Raw genomic sequence first — 19344 nt, 5'->3', positions numbered from 1 at the left:
TCTGTGTTTACGTATAATAGGTCTGTCACTTTATTTTATTGTCAACAGTATGAAACAACTGGTATAAAAAAAGCTTAACATAAAAATAGTATGTTGCATATCATTTATTCACTCACAAAAAAGCCGTTTAGATATACCCCCCCCCCCAATACTTAAGTAAATATATAAATGAATTTATCTGTATTAATTTATCTTTTATTAATTTATCTATATATTTCCATAAGTATTTTTTTTTTTGGGGGGGGGGGGATTCGGTGCATTATACTTCGAGGGAATGTGCTTTCACTAACTAAAGTATATGACTACCTTGATATTTAAAGCCATTTTAACAAGACCTTGGACTTTCGGTTGGACGTAGCTATCTATTTCTTGAGTCTTGAAACAAGTTAAAAATGAAGCGGTTTCAAGCGAAATTTGACCGATTGCGTAGTCTTAGCTCAAAAGCCAGACAAATTTTGTTGATTTCAGACAGCTATGGCTGGGTGGCTGACAATGAAATAGACAGGCCTGCGTCACATTGCTGTTTAACACAACTATCCAAAGTCCAAGCTCTTGTTAAAATGGTTCTAAGAGCCAGTTTGAACAATGACTTCTAAATTATTAAAGACTTGACACAAGAACACATATCTATTAAGAAGAACAAAGAATAAACATAAAGATTACTGTTTCTAGAATAAAGACAACTGAAAAAAATAAACAACATGCCTTGTCTAACATAGAAGCTAATTTCGGCATTCGATCGACTGTTTTACACGACTGGGTTAAGTCTTCTGGCAGTTCGTCTGCTTCTTCACTCTTCCCCTTGCCTTTGTGTAATTCCGTTTCACCGACTACTTTGTTATTTCTTGGGTTATTTGTCACCCTCTCCAAGACAGAAATCAGGAACCGTGTAACTTTCCCTGCTGTTTCTTCTTTTTCTGTGTAATACATCTCTAGAATAAAAACCAAAGATACCATGATCAAAGAACTGTTTGTCATCGTCAGAATTAGATAGACGGAAAACAGCGAAACGGTTAGACTCGTCTGTGGCATTTTGTCGGTTACCAGGGTCAAGAAAACGGCAAAGGACAACAAAATAGTGACAGCAAAAGAAATCCGCTCCCCGGATGCAATTGGAATTGCAAAGACGAGAAGGTTAACCATTGCGAGAAACAAGATTGGAGCGAAAATGTTGATAAGTAAGAATGTTGGTCTTCTCTTGATTTTGATGCGAGCTTCGGCAAGCGATGCTCCTTGTCGCAAGAAATTTTCTCCAGAAACAGATTCCAATTCCCAAATTGTGTTTGGTTCGTAAACGTCGGTAGAGATACGCCGGTCAATGCGTAGAGAAATTTCCTTGGATGACACAAGGTTTGAAAATTGTACACTGCAATCGTGATTGTCAAACGGGTAATACATAATGTTTGGTGAGCACATTGATGACGTAATGATTCCGGTCGAGCAAAGAGCACTGCCGTTTGCTTGGTAGGTTACAGTTTGTGTTTTATCGTTTCCGAGTTCTATTTCAAGACTAGTGGCCGAATTGACCAAAAACAAAGATGGAATCCACACTTTTGATTTGGGAAGTCGAACGATCGACGCTTGGCCATAATCCGTTGGATTCCACTGGATTAATTCGTCTGTCCATTCCAAGGTCAATCCAAACACTGTATGTAGTACGCCCTCTGTTTCGTCGAATTTGTTGATAGCTTTAATGTTCAGCTTGATGTCTATGAGCAGAGTTTTCGTTTGGTTTGTCACAGGTCGAATATCTTTGGAATAGTTCTGTAATAGAGTCTTGTGGAGAGAAACGCTCGTTCCATAAGTATACAATGCGGCTTCAATTCCACCAAGGAGCAAAAATACACTTACTGTTGCACCTAAAGTTTCTTTTGCCATGATCGAAGTTACTTACAACCGTGCGTGGAACCTTAAAAACAACAAAGATGTAATTGTTGCAGTTTGCGGTATCGATTGCAAAATTGATTACCGCGTATTATCATTCAGATGTATTCAACGTAAGCTTTGAAAATTAATTGCTAAACCATTTTACAAATCAATAAGATAAATAAGAATGTATTGAAATTGCCAGAAATCATCCGAAGATTTTCGCTTCCAGTTTCAAATGGATGATTGTCCTCCAAAGACAACACTGTTAAGGTCCCATATGAATTTGATCAGCCGAGATAATAAGCTCATTATTACATTTACTTGTAATTATCAAATGAATACCCTCATTAGTGGGTATATTACAAGAATAGTTCTTTGACCCCAAAAACAAAATCAATCAGTGTTATTGAATGAACACATTAAAAAGAGTCATTTTATCTCATTTGCGATGCACATCATTTAAATATAGAAAATTTATTTATTTTATTTTTTTAATAAAAAAAAAATTTTCACATAACTATACACAGTACTGTATGTAAATACTAGTATGTATAATTGAAACTATAATATATAACTTATATAAACTTCCGACTTGTCTAGATTTCTAACTGAAAGCTTACTGCCTTTTGACAGCTACTTACTGTCGAAATGCTTTTGCTTTAAGGGCCAGCTGTATATACCTTGTGAATTATTTCTTCTGACCCTTTTCCAACGACAGTGCTCGACAGTAAGCACTGATTCAGCAGTATATAAGCAAAGATAGAAGTTGGTTGTCGATTTTTTTTTAAATTTTTTTTTTAGTGTTTTATCCGTCCTTATAACCGCATTTGATTGAATTGAATGCGTTTAATTTTTATTAATTTCCATATTAAAAGTAGCAATGTGCCGCTACATTTTCTGAATCGTGATCTGTCAACAGTGCTGATTTTGGATCGGGATCGTAATACATTTATTTCATAAACAACATAACAGCGTGAGGATCATGATGACAGAGGATGGAAAGTCCTCGCCGGAATTCCTTGATATTTTATATTCGTATGCAAATGAAGAGGACGAAGAAATACGTGTCCCCCAAAATAAAAGACCATCATGTTCAAGATGCAGGTAACAACTTATCGAGCATGACAGACATGTTGATAAAACATGTAGATATAAGACATGTCACAATTACACTGAAAAGCAACTATTTTTTTTTGTTCAATTTCACGTTTAACTTAGACTAAACGAAATATATTTATCGACATTGAAGTAATACTCTGTAAGATGTACTTCAGTTAATTTATAAGAGAATTTAATTATTGTTGCTTGTGTTTTACACCCACCATTTATTTACAAAATAAAATTTTTGAAGTTTTTAAGATGTACCTGAAGAATAGTAGCTAGAGTTCCAGTTTGTATTTTGATTCAGAGAATTTAATCTTCATATTTTATGTTTATAATGCTTGGTGTCATTGATAGTGATATTAATAGTGAGTGAATAAATCTCTAGTTCGATCTCTGACACCAGATAGCTCAGTTGATAGCTAGTGCACATATCTTGGCAAAGGTTTGTCTTGGTTTAAAGGCATCAGTTGAAATATAAAGCCAAGCCAAATCTCTATCAAGACAACTAGTACTCCCGAGTAGAATTTCAGTTGGCCAGGGTTTGGAACCCTGCTTGGTCTGTCATTATTTCTCTCACCATGTTACATTTGGTGTTGACAATTCCTGATTTTAACATACTAGTATGTTATATCACCTGTAGAGGGAAAGAACCTGCATGTAAGGTATTGATCTTTGAGGGAAAAAATAATTTATTAAAGGGTTGGAATATGAAATTCAGTTTTATCATGACGTTCATGGGCACTATATACATGTACATGTAGGCTGTGGCTCAGTTAATAGAGCAAAAATTTGATTGCTACATGTTCGGTAGGCTTAGCTTTTGTGTAGTCTATGTAACAGCAATACCTTTTCTTTTAATAAGATTATTTGATGTACTTTCTTTGACAGCCGACCAATAACTGTTTGCTTGTGTCCTTATTTACCAGAGAAGCCAGTTGCCATAGAAACTAATGTCTATATCTTACAACATCCACTGGAGGTAAAGACATTTATTTAATGTTTTATGCAAAAAAACATTTTTGCTAAAAGTATTTGCATTCATTTTATAGTTCACTTTGAATTTCAATTTTTTTTCATTTTATTTTTAAATATTAATTTTGTTGGGTTTTATGGTGGTCAACATGGTGGAGGGGTATTTAGTCATGAACTTTTTACGATGTTAAATCTTTTACAAATTCTTCTGTATGGACTCTTTCACGATAACTGCCGGTACTGCTCTCTTGCAGGGCAAATTGATATACTTTGTCAAAGTTTTAGTAGGTAGATAATTAAATAACGTAATTGAAACAATTGACATTATGTCATATATCACGAAACTATGTCATTTTGCCCTGCAAAAGAGCAGTACCGCAGTTACCATGAAAGGGTCTATTGATGTATGTTTGAGAAGGAATATGAGATACCTTCATTCTGTGACTTTGTTTGTAAATAATGTTTTTCCATAGAAATCATTTTGTAATAAAAAGCATAGTAAAAGGTACTTAGTGCATGATTTTTAGAGACATTCTGAGTAAAGGCCAAGATCCTCATATTCATCATTAATTTTCTCCTTTGACTGAAATGTCACATTTTCATTGGTTAAACATGGCACATGACCGTCAGATTTATTTCTTTGATTGTGTCTGGAGATTTTATCTTCGGCAATGTGGCCAACATTTCTTGCCTTGTGAAATTATTTCACTTTGTTGTTTTAGTCTGGAGCAGAATAAAATAGCAGCGTAGAGATTTGATCAAACCTTTGTAGAGGAAAGATATGATATGTTTAAAATTAACAAAACATTGAAAGTGAACAAGGTTTTCAAAGACTATTTAGAAGGTGAATGGTGAGAAGGAGAATTTTGAAAAGTTTTACCATTTAAAATTGGATGAGATGTAAGACCATGCCAAGTTTACATGGATTTGCATAGCTATAGGTCATCACTTCTTGTGAATAATAAATGCCTCACTTGATGGTCCTCGGAAAACAAAACACCTTGTAGGTTTATTACTGACTTAGTCAGTCAGAAAAAAACCTAAATAAGTAACATCATAACTGCACAATCATCACAATAGCTCGAAATTTGAATATAACATGTTATCAAAAATTCAAAAGGTATACAGGAAAATATTCACACCCATTTTATTTTTTACCCGTTTGCCCTCATTGTCAGTGGGCTATTTCAAGACTGTGTGAATTCCAAAGTCTCAAATAATTTCTCTTTAAACACATTTTTGTCGGGGGAATTCAAGACAGGGCGAAACCGTTTCCCAGTGAAGAGGGTCGAAAATATCATGGGGCGAAAATAACTCTGCATATGGTCTAAACCCAAGTTGTGCAAAGTTATGTTTTATACATTGAAATTTATACTGAAACACCTTTTTTTCAAATCATTTTTAAGGAAAGTAGAAATTTGACAACTGTTCCCATTCTGTGTGAATGCCTTCCAACAGATAAAGTGCAAATCATCAAGGGGAAAAAATTCTCACTTCGCAGGTAGTTCAATTTTCTTTGTTTTTTTATTGTGGTTTCATCAATATTTGCATTGAATACCATTTTTTCGTAGATTTCATTGTTGGGATGATCCACAAAGTCAAATGTTTATTGAGGTACAATATTTTTATCAACATAAAGATTGATATGATCATTGTCAATGAATTAACATTTTTTTTTAAAACTTTTAATTTAATCCACAAATGAAGGCTAATGAATATTGTAGAATAAACAGTAAATGAAAACATTTTTTGTGCTGAAAAGACTATGGATGTTCAAAGGAAAAAATATACGAAACAACTTCAGGTCTTATTTGCATCAAGTTTTATTTTTCATGTTTGTTGTTTTTTTTGGGAAATTCTTTTTAGAATTCCTCATAAATAAATTGTGAAAAGTTGTAAAATTACTGTACACAGGGAAATATTTGTCTCCATTTTATTTTTGCCCTTTGCTTTCATTAACAGGGGTCAAATTTAGACTGGGCATATTCAAATGTCTCAAATTTTCTGTCTTTTACCACAACTGTGTCTGGGCGAACTTAAGATGGAGTGAAATAGGTTGCAACCCTGTATAAAGTACTTCTCAGCAGGTATATGGTAAATCTTTAATACAGATTCCCAAAGGTAGCTGAACTTATGAAGAGCCCCAACACCCTTCTACTGTACCCAGACTCTGAGGCTGAGGATATTGAGGTTATCCCCCAGGCTCCAGGTGGTCAGCCATATAACCTGGTGTTACTTGACGGGACCTGGGGACAGGCCAAAGGCATGTTTCTTCATAACGAAGTTTTTTCCTGGCCCAAAAAGGTAACTACAGTCTAAAAGTAGGAGGCAATGATAAAAATTATTTGTCATTTAAATAATGTTGCTGTATTTGATTCAATATTAATTTTTTATCTTCTTGACATAATAAAATTAGGAGCTAGAGCTGGATAGATAATTTTTTTTAAATTTTAGAATCTCATTTTACAAGGAACTTGTTTACTTGTTCTTTTTGTGATAAAATTGCTTTATTTGCTGAGATTGTGCTATGGTAAGAAAGCAGAGATGATGTAAAACTCAACTGTTTTTTTTTTCCTCAGGTAAAACTGAACCACAGCACCAAGAGTAAGTTCGTGATTCGGACGCAGCCAAATGACATGTCTCTGTCTACCCTCGAGTCTACGGCAGTGGCTCTGGCAGCTCTGGAGAGACGACCAGAAATCGTTGATGTAGGTGTAAAACTGTGCACTGAATGTGTATAGATCTTTCTGACAGTCCTTGATATATTAGGTCTTTTTAATGTCAATTTCAAAGCTTGAGTGCAACCAATTTTTATTTAGTCCCCTACCGGTTTTCACTGGAGGGGACTATTAGCTTTCCTCTGCGTTTGTCAGTTCGTCGGTCCATCTGTCCATCCATCTGTCTGTCCCACACTTTTTTCTTTATGCATTTGAAGAATAATATGAAATTTGCTGAACAGCTTCAAAATGTCAAACTACAGATCAAGTTTACACTTTTTTAGCGTCTGGTTGACATATTTTCGAGAAAATAATTTTTTTATATTCCAATTTTTTAATTTTCGGGTTCGATATTCTGCATAACAGTGCATTGTTTTCACAATTTTCACAAACCGGTAGGGGACGTGTATTGTTTATGCAATACTCTCAGAATGCTTGTTTAATGAGGATTGACCAAGGCAATCATTGACCCTCATTGAGTAATAATATCAGGTCAATGTTTGATTAATTTTCTCTATATTTCCTACTTGTTCATTGTCAAGTGCTTTTATTACAGTATTAATGACAGTTGAATCATGTAGCAAACCCCTTTTTGTACAATATTAATTTTTAAAAATATTTGAAGACATGAACATATAAAATCAAAATGATTTGCTCATGTATCTGCATTTTATAAGAAACACCTTGTCTGTCTGTCTAGGCCATATCTTGTATTGGAAAATGAATAGAAGCTAAAATTTGACACAAAGATTGCATTTGATCTGGAAATATGTCTTGACCTTTGGTCATTTGTGCAAGATCAAGGTCACTAAGAAAAATGGTGGATCCATTACTTTCCACAGTACCTCTAGTTTAATCTGTATCATGTAACAAGCAAAGTCAGAAATAAGTTGAATGAAATCTTAGTTAATAATTAATCAATTTGTGAATGTTGTACATATCATATTAAAAATAATTACATGTATATAAAAGGGAGGTCGATAATATGATGCAATTTCTTGTCAAGAATGAGCTTATTTTGTGCTGATTTTTATAGATATTGAGCCGTCCCCTAGAAGCTCTGTGTGATTTCCAGCTTCAACATGGAGCCTGCAAGCACGACAGCAAAGTGTACAAAATAGAAAATGGACTCTGGAACAAAACTCTCAAAAAGAAATATCTAAAAAAGTTTGAAAAAGATGGACAGACTGTTAATTCCTTAATAGATTCTTCTAATTCAATAGAACCCTCATCTTGACAACAGCCCTTTTTTTAGAACACAAATAGGGTAGTAAAGTCTTTTAATGGGTTTTAAGGCGATAGTTGCAATATTATGAAAATATGCAACAATCACGCAGTAAAGCTTTAATATGTTCTTGTACATAGTATTCAGTGTTTCTATTTATGACTTACATATTGCAGTAGAACAGATCTAATGCTTGAATTCGCCATTAAAATTGTTTGTTTTGAAAAAATTGAGGGCATGCTTACTGTGAAACAGTACTATTTGTTTTTCTAACAAATATTAACCTCAAAGTTACTGTGAATTGCAACAAATACATGTAGATCTCTAAAGTTTCTGTTCCTTGAAATAGAGAGTATGACATTGATTGCCCAATGGTGCATTTTCTTTTTTTTTTTGTCACTTCTTGAACTGAAAAATAATAGAGCAATATCCTAAGTGAAAGTTTATAAGTGCAATTGAAAAAAAAGTTATAATCAATTTGCTTATATGAATCGAGATGGAACAAATATGAATAAAGAGCTTTTTCTATGGAATATTTGTTTTGTTTCAACAATCAATAAGAAAATTATTAGGTGGAAAAAATTCACCATTTTTATCATATGATTTTTTATGAAGGAAAATATATTGTGCATTTTAAAGACTTGAGAATGAATTGAACAACTGATCCAGGCCCTTTTAGATGTGCAATTTATGGGGCGCTGTCATTGTATAGACTATGTGTTCAAGATATAAAATTTGGCGTCATTTTAAAAATAATAAGCTTAGAAACAAAATCTAATATCATACAGGAATAGTGCTTGTCACCTCCAAACTTTTATAAGAATCAAAGAACTTGCAGTTTAACAATATTATGTCTAAAGTATGTGTAATATTCATTTGTAAAGACCATAATTGGTTTTTTTTAAGAGGCAGTAAAGCCAGTATTATTTAATAATTTGTAATCTGTCAATATATACATAATATATATTTCACTAACTCACTTTTTTGTCAATTCGTATTAGTCAACTCTTTCTGAATACAAATATACTAAGATATCCAAGATCTTGTGTATTTTAAGCATTTTATGACAATTTTAGTAAAAGATGTTAACACGACTTTGAGGTAGCTCGTCGAAAAAGTCATGACGTCACGAACGCGTTTACAATGCCGCTACTTTGACGTCGTTTTCTGAGCATTGTGACGTCAAAAGATAAGGGCCCTTTTCTCATGACGGCAGTCATAATATATTATATTGTATCATATCATAAATATTTTATCATATCATACTTTTGTATGATATGATACATAATTTTATCATATCATATGATACAAAGGAATTCCTATACTGTATAATATCATTCTATATCATATCAAATGATATATGATATCATAGGAATCATATGCTCTATCATACATCAACAATCATAGTGATCATGCAAGTTTGAGTGAGGTAGTAAAAGGTTTTCTTAGTATCTTTAATGATGGCAATCAGCTAGGTTCTGTATCTGATGATTGCCTTATATTTTAATTCTAAACATACATGAACCATGGAAGTTGGTCAGATCAACATTTTCTTCCAACATTCAAACCTGGGTTTTTTTTACCATTAAAAACATATATCTGATCCAGCATCCATATCATCAAGATCAAGTTCTGCATCAGAAGCTACCTCTTTATTACACATCAATAGCTATAGTAAAGGTGCAAGTCTGTTTGGGATGTATGACAGAATTTACTTTATTATGTAACCAGCTCCAAGACCCTAACACAATTTGAGTTGTTCTAAAATCTTAAATTTGCATAAGCATCTAAATAATCAAGATCACTGAGTATCTAAAGCTAGCTCTGTGATTTATTTACTTAGTTAAATCACCCATGCAAGTTTGAATATTTAACTAAAAATGTGACCTGCTCCAAAAACCTTAACATCCTCTAGCATCTGAAACCTATGGCTCAGATTCAGCGTCAAAGCCTGTCGAATGCATAAGTATCACATAGTGTATCATCAATCCATGTCAGGTGACGATAGAAACAATACAACTTCGGTATGGTCACCAAAGAGCACCTGCCCCAAAAACCTTAACCTCAAGCCTCTACAATTTATGGCCCAGATTCAGCATTCAAGACTGTTAAGTCCATTAGTATGCCTAGATGTACCATCCATGCAGGACAGGTAATAACTTGGATAAAGGACCTGCTCCAAAAACATTAACTAGGTCCAGACCTCGAGGGTATAGCATAAACTCGCCCCGACTTTGTCTCTGTGAGCTAAATTGGTTAGTGTTTCAAAACCTCAATTTATTTTGTCTGGCTTGTACATAATTAAAGGCACTGTAACAGTACCTTGCACAAAACACTCACTGTTGAAAAAAAAAAATACTGTTGTTAAATTTCCAAAATTTTAATTGGTATATTTTGTCTAACATGTTCATTGTACAAAACACACGTTGTGTAAAAAAAAAAAAAGCACATGAACAAATTCTGCGATCACCTTGTGCACAATTTTTATGGATTAATCATCAAATTACAAAGGTTTGTTGGGACCTTCTTTCTTTGATTTATAAGGTATGAATACAAAACTTTTACCATCGTTGACAACATTGTTGATGGCAACATGAAATTCACAAAAGTTGAGGCATCACAAATTGTAATTATAATGATTCTATGGCAATAACAATCACATTGTTTTAATTAAGAAACAAAAAATTATCAAGAGTATTCTGTATTTTTTGTTCACATATGATAAATGTCTGCTATATCTTATCTTATTAACTCAACAAGTCACGGTTTACCTCCTTCAAAAATAACAGCAGCTTCATGATTGCCTAAAAAATATTCTCTGTAATTTGAATTTTTTAGCTCTTAGAATATTTGAAAAATGATTGTTTTTTAGATTACAGCATTACAGGCAATTAAGCTCATTCCCTTAAACCTTAGGATTTCAACAAAATCCTTGAACAATTTCACAAAGTTTTCGGACACATGAAATTTAGGAAATTTCAGTAACAACAACCACATTGCAATGTGACATGGTATAAATGTAGAAAAATATTTTGGCAAAAATATCAAAATAAAAAAATTCATGCATATATTAATTGTTCAAAAATTATATGTCAATACAAACAACAATAAACATGTCTAAAGGAATTCAAAATTGGATTTATCAGTTTATAATTCAGCGCAGCTGTAAAGAAATATATGAAACAACTTTATAAAAAATATTACACTATGTGGACCTAGCTGTGCATTTCTCCATTTCATTCACCAATAAAGCGATACATTCCTCTGCTAGTGTTTGTATAGACACACAGTGGTCTATTTAAAGATTATTTAACCACTTTTTTTTTCTTTCCTCTTTTTATTGTATCATTCATAACACTGGATAAGTAACATGCATTTTGGGAATGTATACAATATTTATTAGTTTTATATGATATAAAATAGTTCGGGCATTTTACACTTGCGGTTTATAAAAAAGCATAAACTGTCCCATATATCATATAAAACTATAATAGATATTGAATTCATTGCTTAAAATTTATATTTTTGCTAATAATTTAAGATAAAAACAGTCATTTGGTCTTTAAAATGACATAAAATTGTACAAAATTCAAACGTAACATCAGGCGGATTGATACATTTTTTGACGTTAGTCTTACTATGACAATAAGGGCAACATTATTTTTACAATATAAAAATTTTTTAACCTATCATAAAGCGGATTACAGTCATAATTATGAAGACGTTTTTAATGCTGTTCACAACATACTGAATAATCTGATATGACATCGAGTAATCTAGCAATTTTATAGCAAAAACAATGACATTTATATATATATATATATATATATATATATATATATATATATATATATATATATATATCAAATTTTGTGTGCTACCGATCACTAAATGGTAGTACTGTACAGTAAAAGTCGGTTATTGTGAAGTCCTAGGGACCAATGGATTTACTACCTTATATTCGTTATTCCTTATATCCGCATAATGAATTCATAATAATATCTATAGCTAATTCACTATAAACATGTCTTTCTCTCACTAGACTATGATTTTTGCTAATTGAGGCTTAAAATAAAAATACATTACTTTGATATCTTTAATAATCGGATTGTGAATTGAAAATTGTACATGAAAATAAATTAATTCAAACTGTTATGTTATAAAATGTAGTGCAAATTCGTTATAACCATAAAATTTTGCAAAAATTTGATAAGAATTTTACCGGGGTCTTAAAAAAACTTCACTATATTCGAGAATTCGCTATATCCGTGTTCGTACTAAACGAGTTTTACTGTAATATGTTTGTGACATCTACCTGGTACAGGTATATGAAAATATCAGAACCAAAGAGTCTAAATAACAAAATTACAACACTTTGATAAAACTATATATATGATGGTAATTACAAGATAAAACCAACAACCGACGATACGTTGTGAATCAAAAAAAAAGTATCACTGATATATTGGCATTAATTACCAGATAGATCATTAACTAAACAATAACAACACTTGATTGAAATTCAGATTGTCTACAATTTAACAAAATACATTAATAATAATTCTTAATTTCTTTCTATCATTACTCCTACACAATAATTAAAATATATATTATCTCATATTCATTGGACTTGTAAAACTTTTATTTTTAATTTTTGGTGTGAAGCTATATGGTATAATACCATACACATGTATAAGATCAAGGCACCTAATTAAGCTTTCACAAAGTCCCAGATGTGCTTGTTGGTATCTTCGTAGGCATCCATCTGGACCCAGTGGGTAGCTTCCTCCACATACTTGATGGTGCAATCTTTGATGTACTTCTTGCTGAGTTCTGGTAGGTTTTTGTTCAAGGCCACATCCTTGACCCCCCAGACGATGAGTGTGGGCACCTCTATGGGAGTAAACATCCTCTTATCTAAATCGCCCCTCATAGCCGCTCTGTAGTAATTTAATGGTCCCGTAAAACCATTTCCTGGAGTTATAAACAAAATGCATGTCTTTATAATATTTTTGAAATTCACTTCATTATAGGGTGATTTTCTACTAGCTCCTATATCTGTTAATCAAAATTTTAAATTGTATATTATTTGTAAGAGCTGTGATTTGAATCTAATTTTTACATTAAGTTTAAGAAAAAGTATATTTATAATCCTTTTTTTTTTCCTTTTATTTTATCAATGGTGTTTTCTTCCTGACACATGTATGTTAAACAATGCATGAATGTAAAAAAAAAATTAAATGGAGGGGTTAGTGGGGAACACCCCAAGAGAAAACTTCAGGTTTTTTTTAAATTTTACATCTATAATATGTTAGGCCAAATGTTGAAAAGTCAAAAGTTTAAGAACGACAGACAAAAAACAAATTTTTTTATTTAAGTCGAGCTGAATATAAAAGCATGTCACTGCTCCCTCTGTAATAGTTATATTTGTATTGATTCAACAAACCTTTTTTGGAAAATGTGTACTTGTATGCTTCAAGATCTTCTTCTGTACAATTTTTTAACGGTTTTTTGTCCATGTCTCTGAACATTGCATTCAATGAACTACAACAGTCATGTTGTAATAGGAACTCCGGCAAATAGGGCATTTGGAAAAAGAACATGTACCTGAAAGTATGAAATATCAATTATGAGAGTTAATTAAGTCCATTCGCTCTTTCTCTAACAGGGAAACTGTTCATATAAATACTGAATCAAATAGATAAATAATTCTATTACACATTTATTCCATCAAAATTCTGAATCAAAAAGATAATAATCCCAAAGCATATTACATCTTAATTCTGAGTAAAAAATCATCATTGAAGTACCAATGGTACATCGAACAATAGAAAAAGAGATAACATGGAGCCCTACCATGACATGAAAAACTGTTTATAACTGGTCATCAGCTCTTTTAACATAACAGCACCATGTGGAGCATTTAACACAATAAGCTTCTTCACCATCTCTGGATGCTTGTTGGCAAAGTTGAAGACCACGGCACCACCCCAATCATGGCCTACCAAAACACAGTCCCTGTAACCTGCCGGGAGAGATGAAAATATGATCAGAGCATTATCATTACTGTAAATTCCTTTTTAAAATGCAAGGAATTATATCGTCATTAAATCAGGAGAAGCAACCCTTGTAGATTCATATCAAATATTGTTTATCTGTAAAGTTCGCAGTGGTCACACGATGCGATTTTTCATCCGATTATCAATTGACTTAATTGCTCAGGTAAATCGATTGGAGTCGATTGTTGAGGTGGTCACACGAAACGATTTTCAAACAAATCTATTCAATATTCTTATTGAATGGTAAAAAGTCATTGTGATGTCATGATTTTCATCAGAGAGATGATTAAAAATTGCACACACTTTAGATTTTCAATCCACTTTAATACTTCACTTTCGACTTTCAATTAAGTAGTCACATGGTATGATTTAGTCGAAAGCAAATTTGATGAGAAAATCGGATGAAAAATCGCATCGTGAGACTGCATTTTAACACTTGAGTATGCAGGCATTCTACATGTTCTCAATCAAGTACTTGTTGTTGCACTAAATCCTGCCCCACTTGAGATCATCCTTACCTAGAGCAGGAATAAGCTGCTTCAGGTCCTGGCACAGCTTGTCAATTTTGTAACTGCTGACACCACTCGGTTTGTCAGAGTCTCCATAACCTCTCTGATCAATAGCAACAACCCTTTAATATTAACACAAATGCCAAGTCACAGTCATGTACCACATACATTGTACCGTACTAATAATTCAGTTGAATTCTTTGAAAATTTACCTGCAATTGGTAAAAGTTGCATGTATTTTTTAGAAAAAATTAAGTATTACATATATACATACGCATTAATTGTCATCATTTATTTGTGACAAAAATAAATGTATAACAATATTAGATTAATAGATTGGCATAATGCTCCCTCTGAGAAGACAGATGACACATGTGTATATATATCATGCATTTTAATCTGATTCTCTTCCAATGTACGTATTGTCCATTTATAGGTTCCTGACAACTTTAGGTTCATCATTACTTTTGTTTACTTATATAAAATGTGTGCTTTAATGATCTTCCAAAAGAAATCTAAATTATGACAGAAAAATGAACACAGTTTCTGCCAATCTTTGACCAGAAATCCAGAATAATTAATTCTACAATCTTTGTAAAGGAGTCCTAGTAATTAATCCTACTGAGAGTTACCTCTCTTTTCAGAGGATAAATTTACCTTAATTTTCCTGAACACTGATGAATGTTCTTATCAACAAATAATAATTTTTACTTCAAATCCAACCATTTTGGTCCTCTTTCATGTACTGTAGTAATATTTGTCAGCATATGAATGAATATAGGCAGATAGCACTTTCTTACGACGTGTTACATAAGGAATTTCTAATTGGTTTACAGTGACATTAAAACAGCAAGTCTGTAACTTATACCTAAATTCTTTAGAGAACTCTCTAAGCTGGTACCGCCAGGAATACCAGAACTCTGGAAATCCATGAACTAGGAGCATCAAGGGTTTCCCCTCTGTACCAGCTGCCACATAGTGAAGTCTGACCTCCTGTAATACAAATTATACAATGTACAGCCATTATAAAACACATTAAATCCTACCGGTACATGCCATATGCCATGTCATGCTTCCTTCAAGCTAATGCAGGCAGTTTTTAACATTTTCTCCTGGTGAAAAAATATCGCAATCACTTACTTTGGTACCGGTAATGATAATTTTCATGCCATTACAAAAATCATTTATTTTCTCCCCTGCTCTTAAGGCTAGATTTTTAACATTAGAATCTATAATACCTACACTCAAACTATTCCTACCCCTACCCTTAGTAAACACACCCTGGACCCTTTATTTAACCTATAAATCTTCCTAACTCCTCAGGCACAATAGGATAAATATATATGAAAGCATTAAAAATACATTTCATTAATATGCAGATCTGTACAGTACGTAGTATTCTGTCAGTACGTCAATCAAGAATGTGCATGTGTTTGTAAGTAATCTATATCATATCAACATTGAATCTGTCTTTACTAATATATTTTTCTTATATTCTTTGGTAACAATTATATGAAACTTTTGCACTCAATTCAAAAATATACGTAGTATCCTGGCACATTAATTATGTTAAATTAACTTAATAAAAGTGTTCATTGTGTTAAAAATTGTTAAAATCTATATACTTCAACAGTTTTACTCTGTTAATAAATAGGTCGACAGAGTATCCAATAGTTCTGATATATGTACACTGAGAATCTCTTCTTTCTAACCATGCTGGTTTATATCACTTTAAGATGACATTAACTAATTTTCTCCTCAACACTAACACTGCATGTGATTCAAGGGTTCCGTAAGTGTCACTTAAAATTCCACAACCATGCATTTACTAGCGCTCTCAATGCTTCAAAATTACAATAAATCTGAAACAATATTAGTATTTTGGATATATCCCATATATTCAAAGTTTTTTTGCTTTCATTTAAAAAAAAAAACAGGGAGAGAGAATAACAATTACATCATGCAGACTTTGTTTGACTGGGGCATCCTGGTTTATGTGTAGGGAGGTTAGCTTGTTAGCATTCTTGACTGTTCATGCCTTTTGTATAATGAGTCATATTGTAGATAATGAATTGGTTTGGCTCTACTTCTGTTGATAAAATAACCACAGGCAGACGTTTGAGAAATGATTCACTGAACAATTCCAATTGACACGCATCAACCCCACAAGCATGCACCCACGTTTATTAGGAAATGCAAACATTTTTCTGTTTGCTTCTCTAACATATATGACTCTATATTACATTAAAATTTAGAGATATCTTGTTAATATGAATTAACTGGTAGATAAACAAGAGGTCAATTGGCTACATCACTCACCTGCCAGGAACAATAGGTATGATAAATTCAGTTTAATGAGTTATGATATGAACTATCTGGACAATGTACAATAATTCATGTAGATCCTGTATAAATATAATTCGTCCCCCCCCCCCCCCATTGTGGTCCTCCTATTGTATTCCGATTTCTGCCTTGATTTGTAACATTTTGAAATAAAATGGATTCAGTATAATGATCGACACTCATATTTATAGTATGTGAACAAAGTGAGCTTAGCAAATTACTTTAAATTTATAAAATATCTTGTATTAATACCTTGGTACATTTTTTAAAAAGGGATATGATTACGTTAATTTGATCATGTAATATATTTAGCCACAATGGAAAAATAATTTGTCCATGCAAACTTATTTGTGAATGTGATAAACCAAGTTCCATTTTCTCACCCTTCAAACACTCATGGCTATATAGATAAAATCATATCTACTCTAACCATCTAAGCCTAGATATAGTCAGTAGTACATACACAACGTCTGCATACTTTAAAAACCTATAATTTATATAATGAGGCCAGTATTAATAAAGTTTTCAGCTTTATAATATAAAAGACTGAGTCTTGCCGCACGCAGGCCAGGTAAGCCTCATTTCTCACCTCTAGATGAATGTAGCCGTGGGTCCCGAGACTCGGGTCACTCAGACATTTCGGGGGGTTGTCAGACTTCGACTTCTTGAAAAATCCGCCTATAAGCCATTTTGGACGGAAAAACAATGAAATAAACACAAGAGTTGAGTAAATGCAGGAGAAAATGGTCACTGCGATCAATTTCACAACTTGTTTCAACGCCATCGTGATCGTCAATGTCTATCTCGCCCTGCACGATTGTTTAGCACCTATAGCCTTGTGTAAAACGCGGAACGGAAAAACGGAGTGATTTGAGCCGGGTTGAATATTGACCTGGCCTGGGGTTCATTCATTGATCCGAAGGGGTACTTTTTTCAATGTTGATAAAAATTGAGACCAGATAGTCGTGAAATTTATACCCGATGTCATTTTTAAGCAAAGATTCTCGCTTGTTGTTGATGTCAGTTTAGGTAGACTACACAAGAATAATTGATTAAATAGATATTTTTGTCATAATTTCGACACAACATATACAATTTATGAATGAGACATATTTTTGAATTTTAATTGTAATATATATTACTTTTTGCATGCACTTCCAAATACAATAGGGCTCCGGATATCCGGACGTTTGAGTTTACAGACTTTTTTCTTTGGGAACATATATTTTTTCCTGTTATTTCGTCTCAATTCAGCTTCCGGATTAGGGCAGTCTGTGTTTACCTAAACAAATCTGTTTAACTATAAATTTTGCTCAATTTAACTGGACGGTAATGACTATTGATATTCTTGATTAATACAATAGAAACATTACGCCTGTCAGTTGAGTCTCACACCTTTTTCACCCTCTAGATCCCCATGAGAAGCTCGTATAAACACTCAGACTTTCCAAATAACTTTCAAATATTACCGACAGTACTGGTTAGACAGGATTATAGACACGCCTTAGTTACTGCACTTGGCTTGGATATTTTTACACTGTGCACCTGTCAAGTGCAATCACTTTTTAAAATACCCTTCTACTACTTTAAAGGAAGAATGTGCGTAATAAATCAGGAAATTTTTACGAAGTTTTGAGTTATTTATATTCAAAAAAGTAATTTTATATGAAATGTCTCGCGAATTTTTTGTTAAATCAGTCAAAAACGAAGTATAGGAAGAAAAAAAAAAGGAAAGCATTTCAACTAATCGGAAGTGATTTGGTGGAACATTGACGTATCTAGAAATAGAGTTTTAAAAAAATAACTTATTTTCTCCCTCGTTTCACTCCTCCGAAAATAAATATTTTCTTGACTAATTTATTGAAAAACAAAAACAGAATTTTTAAGGATTGGTGCGTTCGTTACAAATCGCAATTTAATATCCATTATACATACAAATAAATGACAACACAAAATATTAGTTAATCTCAAAAAACATATTTGGGTCAGGAGGGTAGGGAAAACCAAAGACACAACCTGTACTGCTTTGTAACGAACGTCGCATTAATCGAATACTCCCCGGTAAATCTATTTATAAATACTGAGCGCGAAAGAGCTCGTGCATGAAAAAACCTAGTATTGAAGTAAACCAGAAAATCCGAAAACTAACGCAAATTAACGAGGTTAAAAACGTAAAGAAATAAATGTAAATATAGGTATGGGCAGCGGAAAGGGCAAAAAATACAATATAGTGATTTAAATTCAACAATGCAAAATAATATCATCAATGATCATAAATGCCAAACCAACAGTCTTCTTTGCAATATCAATATACATAAAATCAACCAAAGGTGTCTTTATACAAATCAAACAAACAAAAAGTAAAACCAACATACAAAAATGAAAAACGAATAGGCATTTACAATGCCTTTTTAATCACTCAGAACAGCTGTCGAACTGCGCAGCTACAGACTTATTCTGAAGATTTAAAAATCTGAAAAAATATGAAGGGGGTTCTTTGGTGTCCTCTCTTCAACTCATTTAAGTTGTAACTTTGCCTCAAAATA

At 32.8% G+C, this 19344-nt stretch overlaps 3 protein-coding genes across 4 annotated transcripts; 1 reads left to right on the top strand and 2 right to left on the bottom strand.

Moving 5' to 3' along the window:
• Positions 1-244: 244 nt before the first annotated feature.
• Positions 245-1905, bottom strand: LOC136276236 (neuronal acetylcholine receptor subunit alpha-3-like). The gene has a single exon (XM_066087695.1). It carries the CDS (start codon positions 1876-1878, stop codon positions 631-633), a length of 1248 nt encoding a protein of 415 aa, XP_065943767.1. The 5' UTR covers positions 1879-1905; the 3' UTR covers positions 245-630.
• A 906-nt stretch (positions 1906-2811) lies between these two features.
• LOC105326478 (tRNA-uridine aminocarboxypropyltransferase 2) lies at positions 2812-8101 on the top strand. 2 transcript variants are annotated; one of them, XM_034471097.2, is made up of 6 exons: positions 2812-2973; positions 3862-3952; positions 5352-5446; positions 6057-6249; positions 6525-6653; positions 7699-8101. In XM_034471097.2, exons 1-6 carry the CDS (start codon positions 2852-2854, stop codon positions 7897-7899), a joined length of 831 nt encoding a protein of 276 aa, XP_034326988.2. In that variant the 5' UTR covers positions 2812-2851; the 3' UTR covers positions 7900-8101. The 2 variants fall into 2 exon arrangements, with proteins under 2 accessions (XP_034326988.2, XP_034326989.2); XM_034471098.2 differs by having other exon boundaries at positions 2897-2973; positions 3900-3952.
• Positions 8102-11718: 3617 nt separating this feature from the next.
• Positions 11719-17642, bottom strand: LOC105335977 (epoxide hydrolase 4). Its single transcript, XM_034471099.2, has 6 exons — positions 17388-17642; positions 15324-15448; positions 14465-14577; positions 13744-13912; positions 13334-13494; positions 11719-12861 (listed from the first exon to the last, which is right to left on the bottom strand). Exons 1-6 carry the CDS (start codon positions 17580-17582, stop codon positions 12599-12601), a joined length of 1026 nt encoding a protein of 341 aa, XP_034326990.2. The 5' UTR covers positions 17583-17642; the 3' UTR covers positions 11719-12598.
• Between the last annotated feature and the right edge of the window lie 1702 nt (positions 17643-19344).

This window comes from Magallana gigas, chromosome 6 (assembly GCF_963853765.1).
Source record: "Magallana gigas chromosome 6, xbMagGiga1.1, whole genome shotgun sequence".
In the NCBI taxonomy this organism is placed as follows: domain Eukaryota; kingdom Metazoa; phylum Mollusca; class Bivalvia; order Ostreida; family Ostreidae; genus Magallana; species Magallana gigas.
The sequence above is the reverse complement of the archived record's forward strand: the minus strand, read 5'-3'. Positions and strand labels throughout refer to the sequence as shown.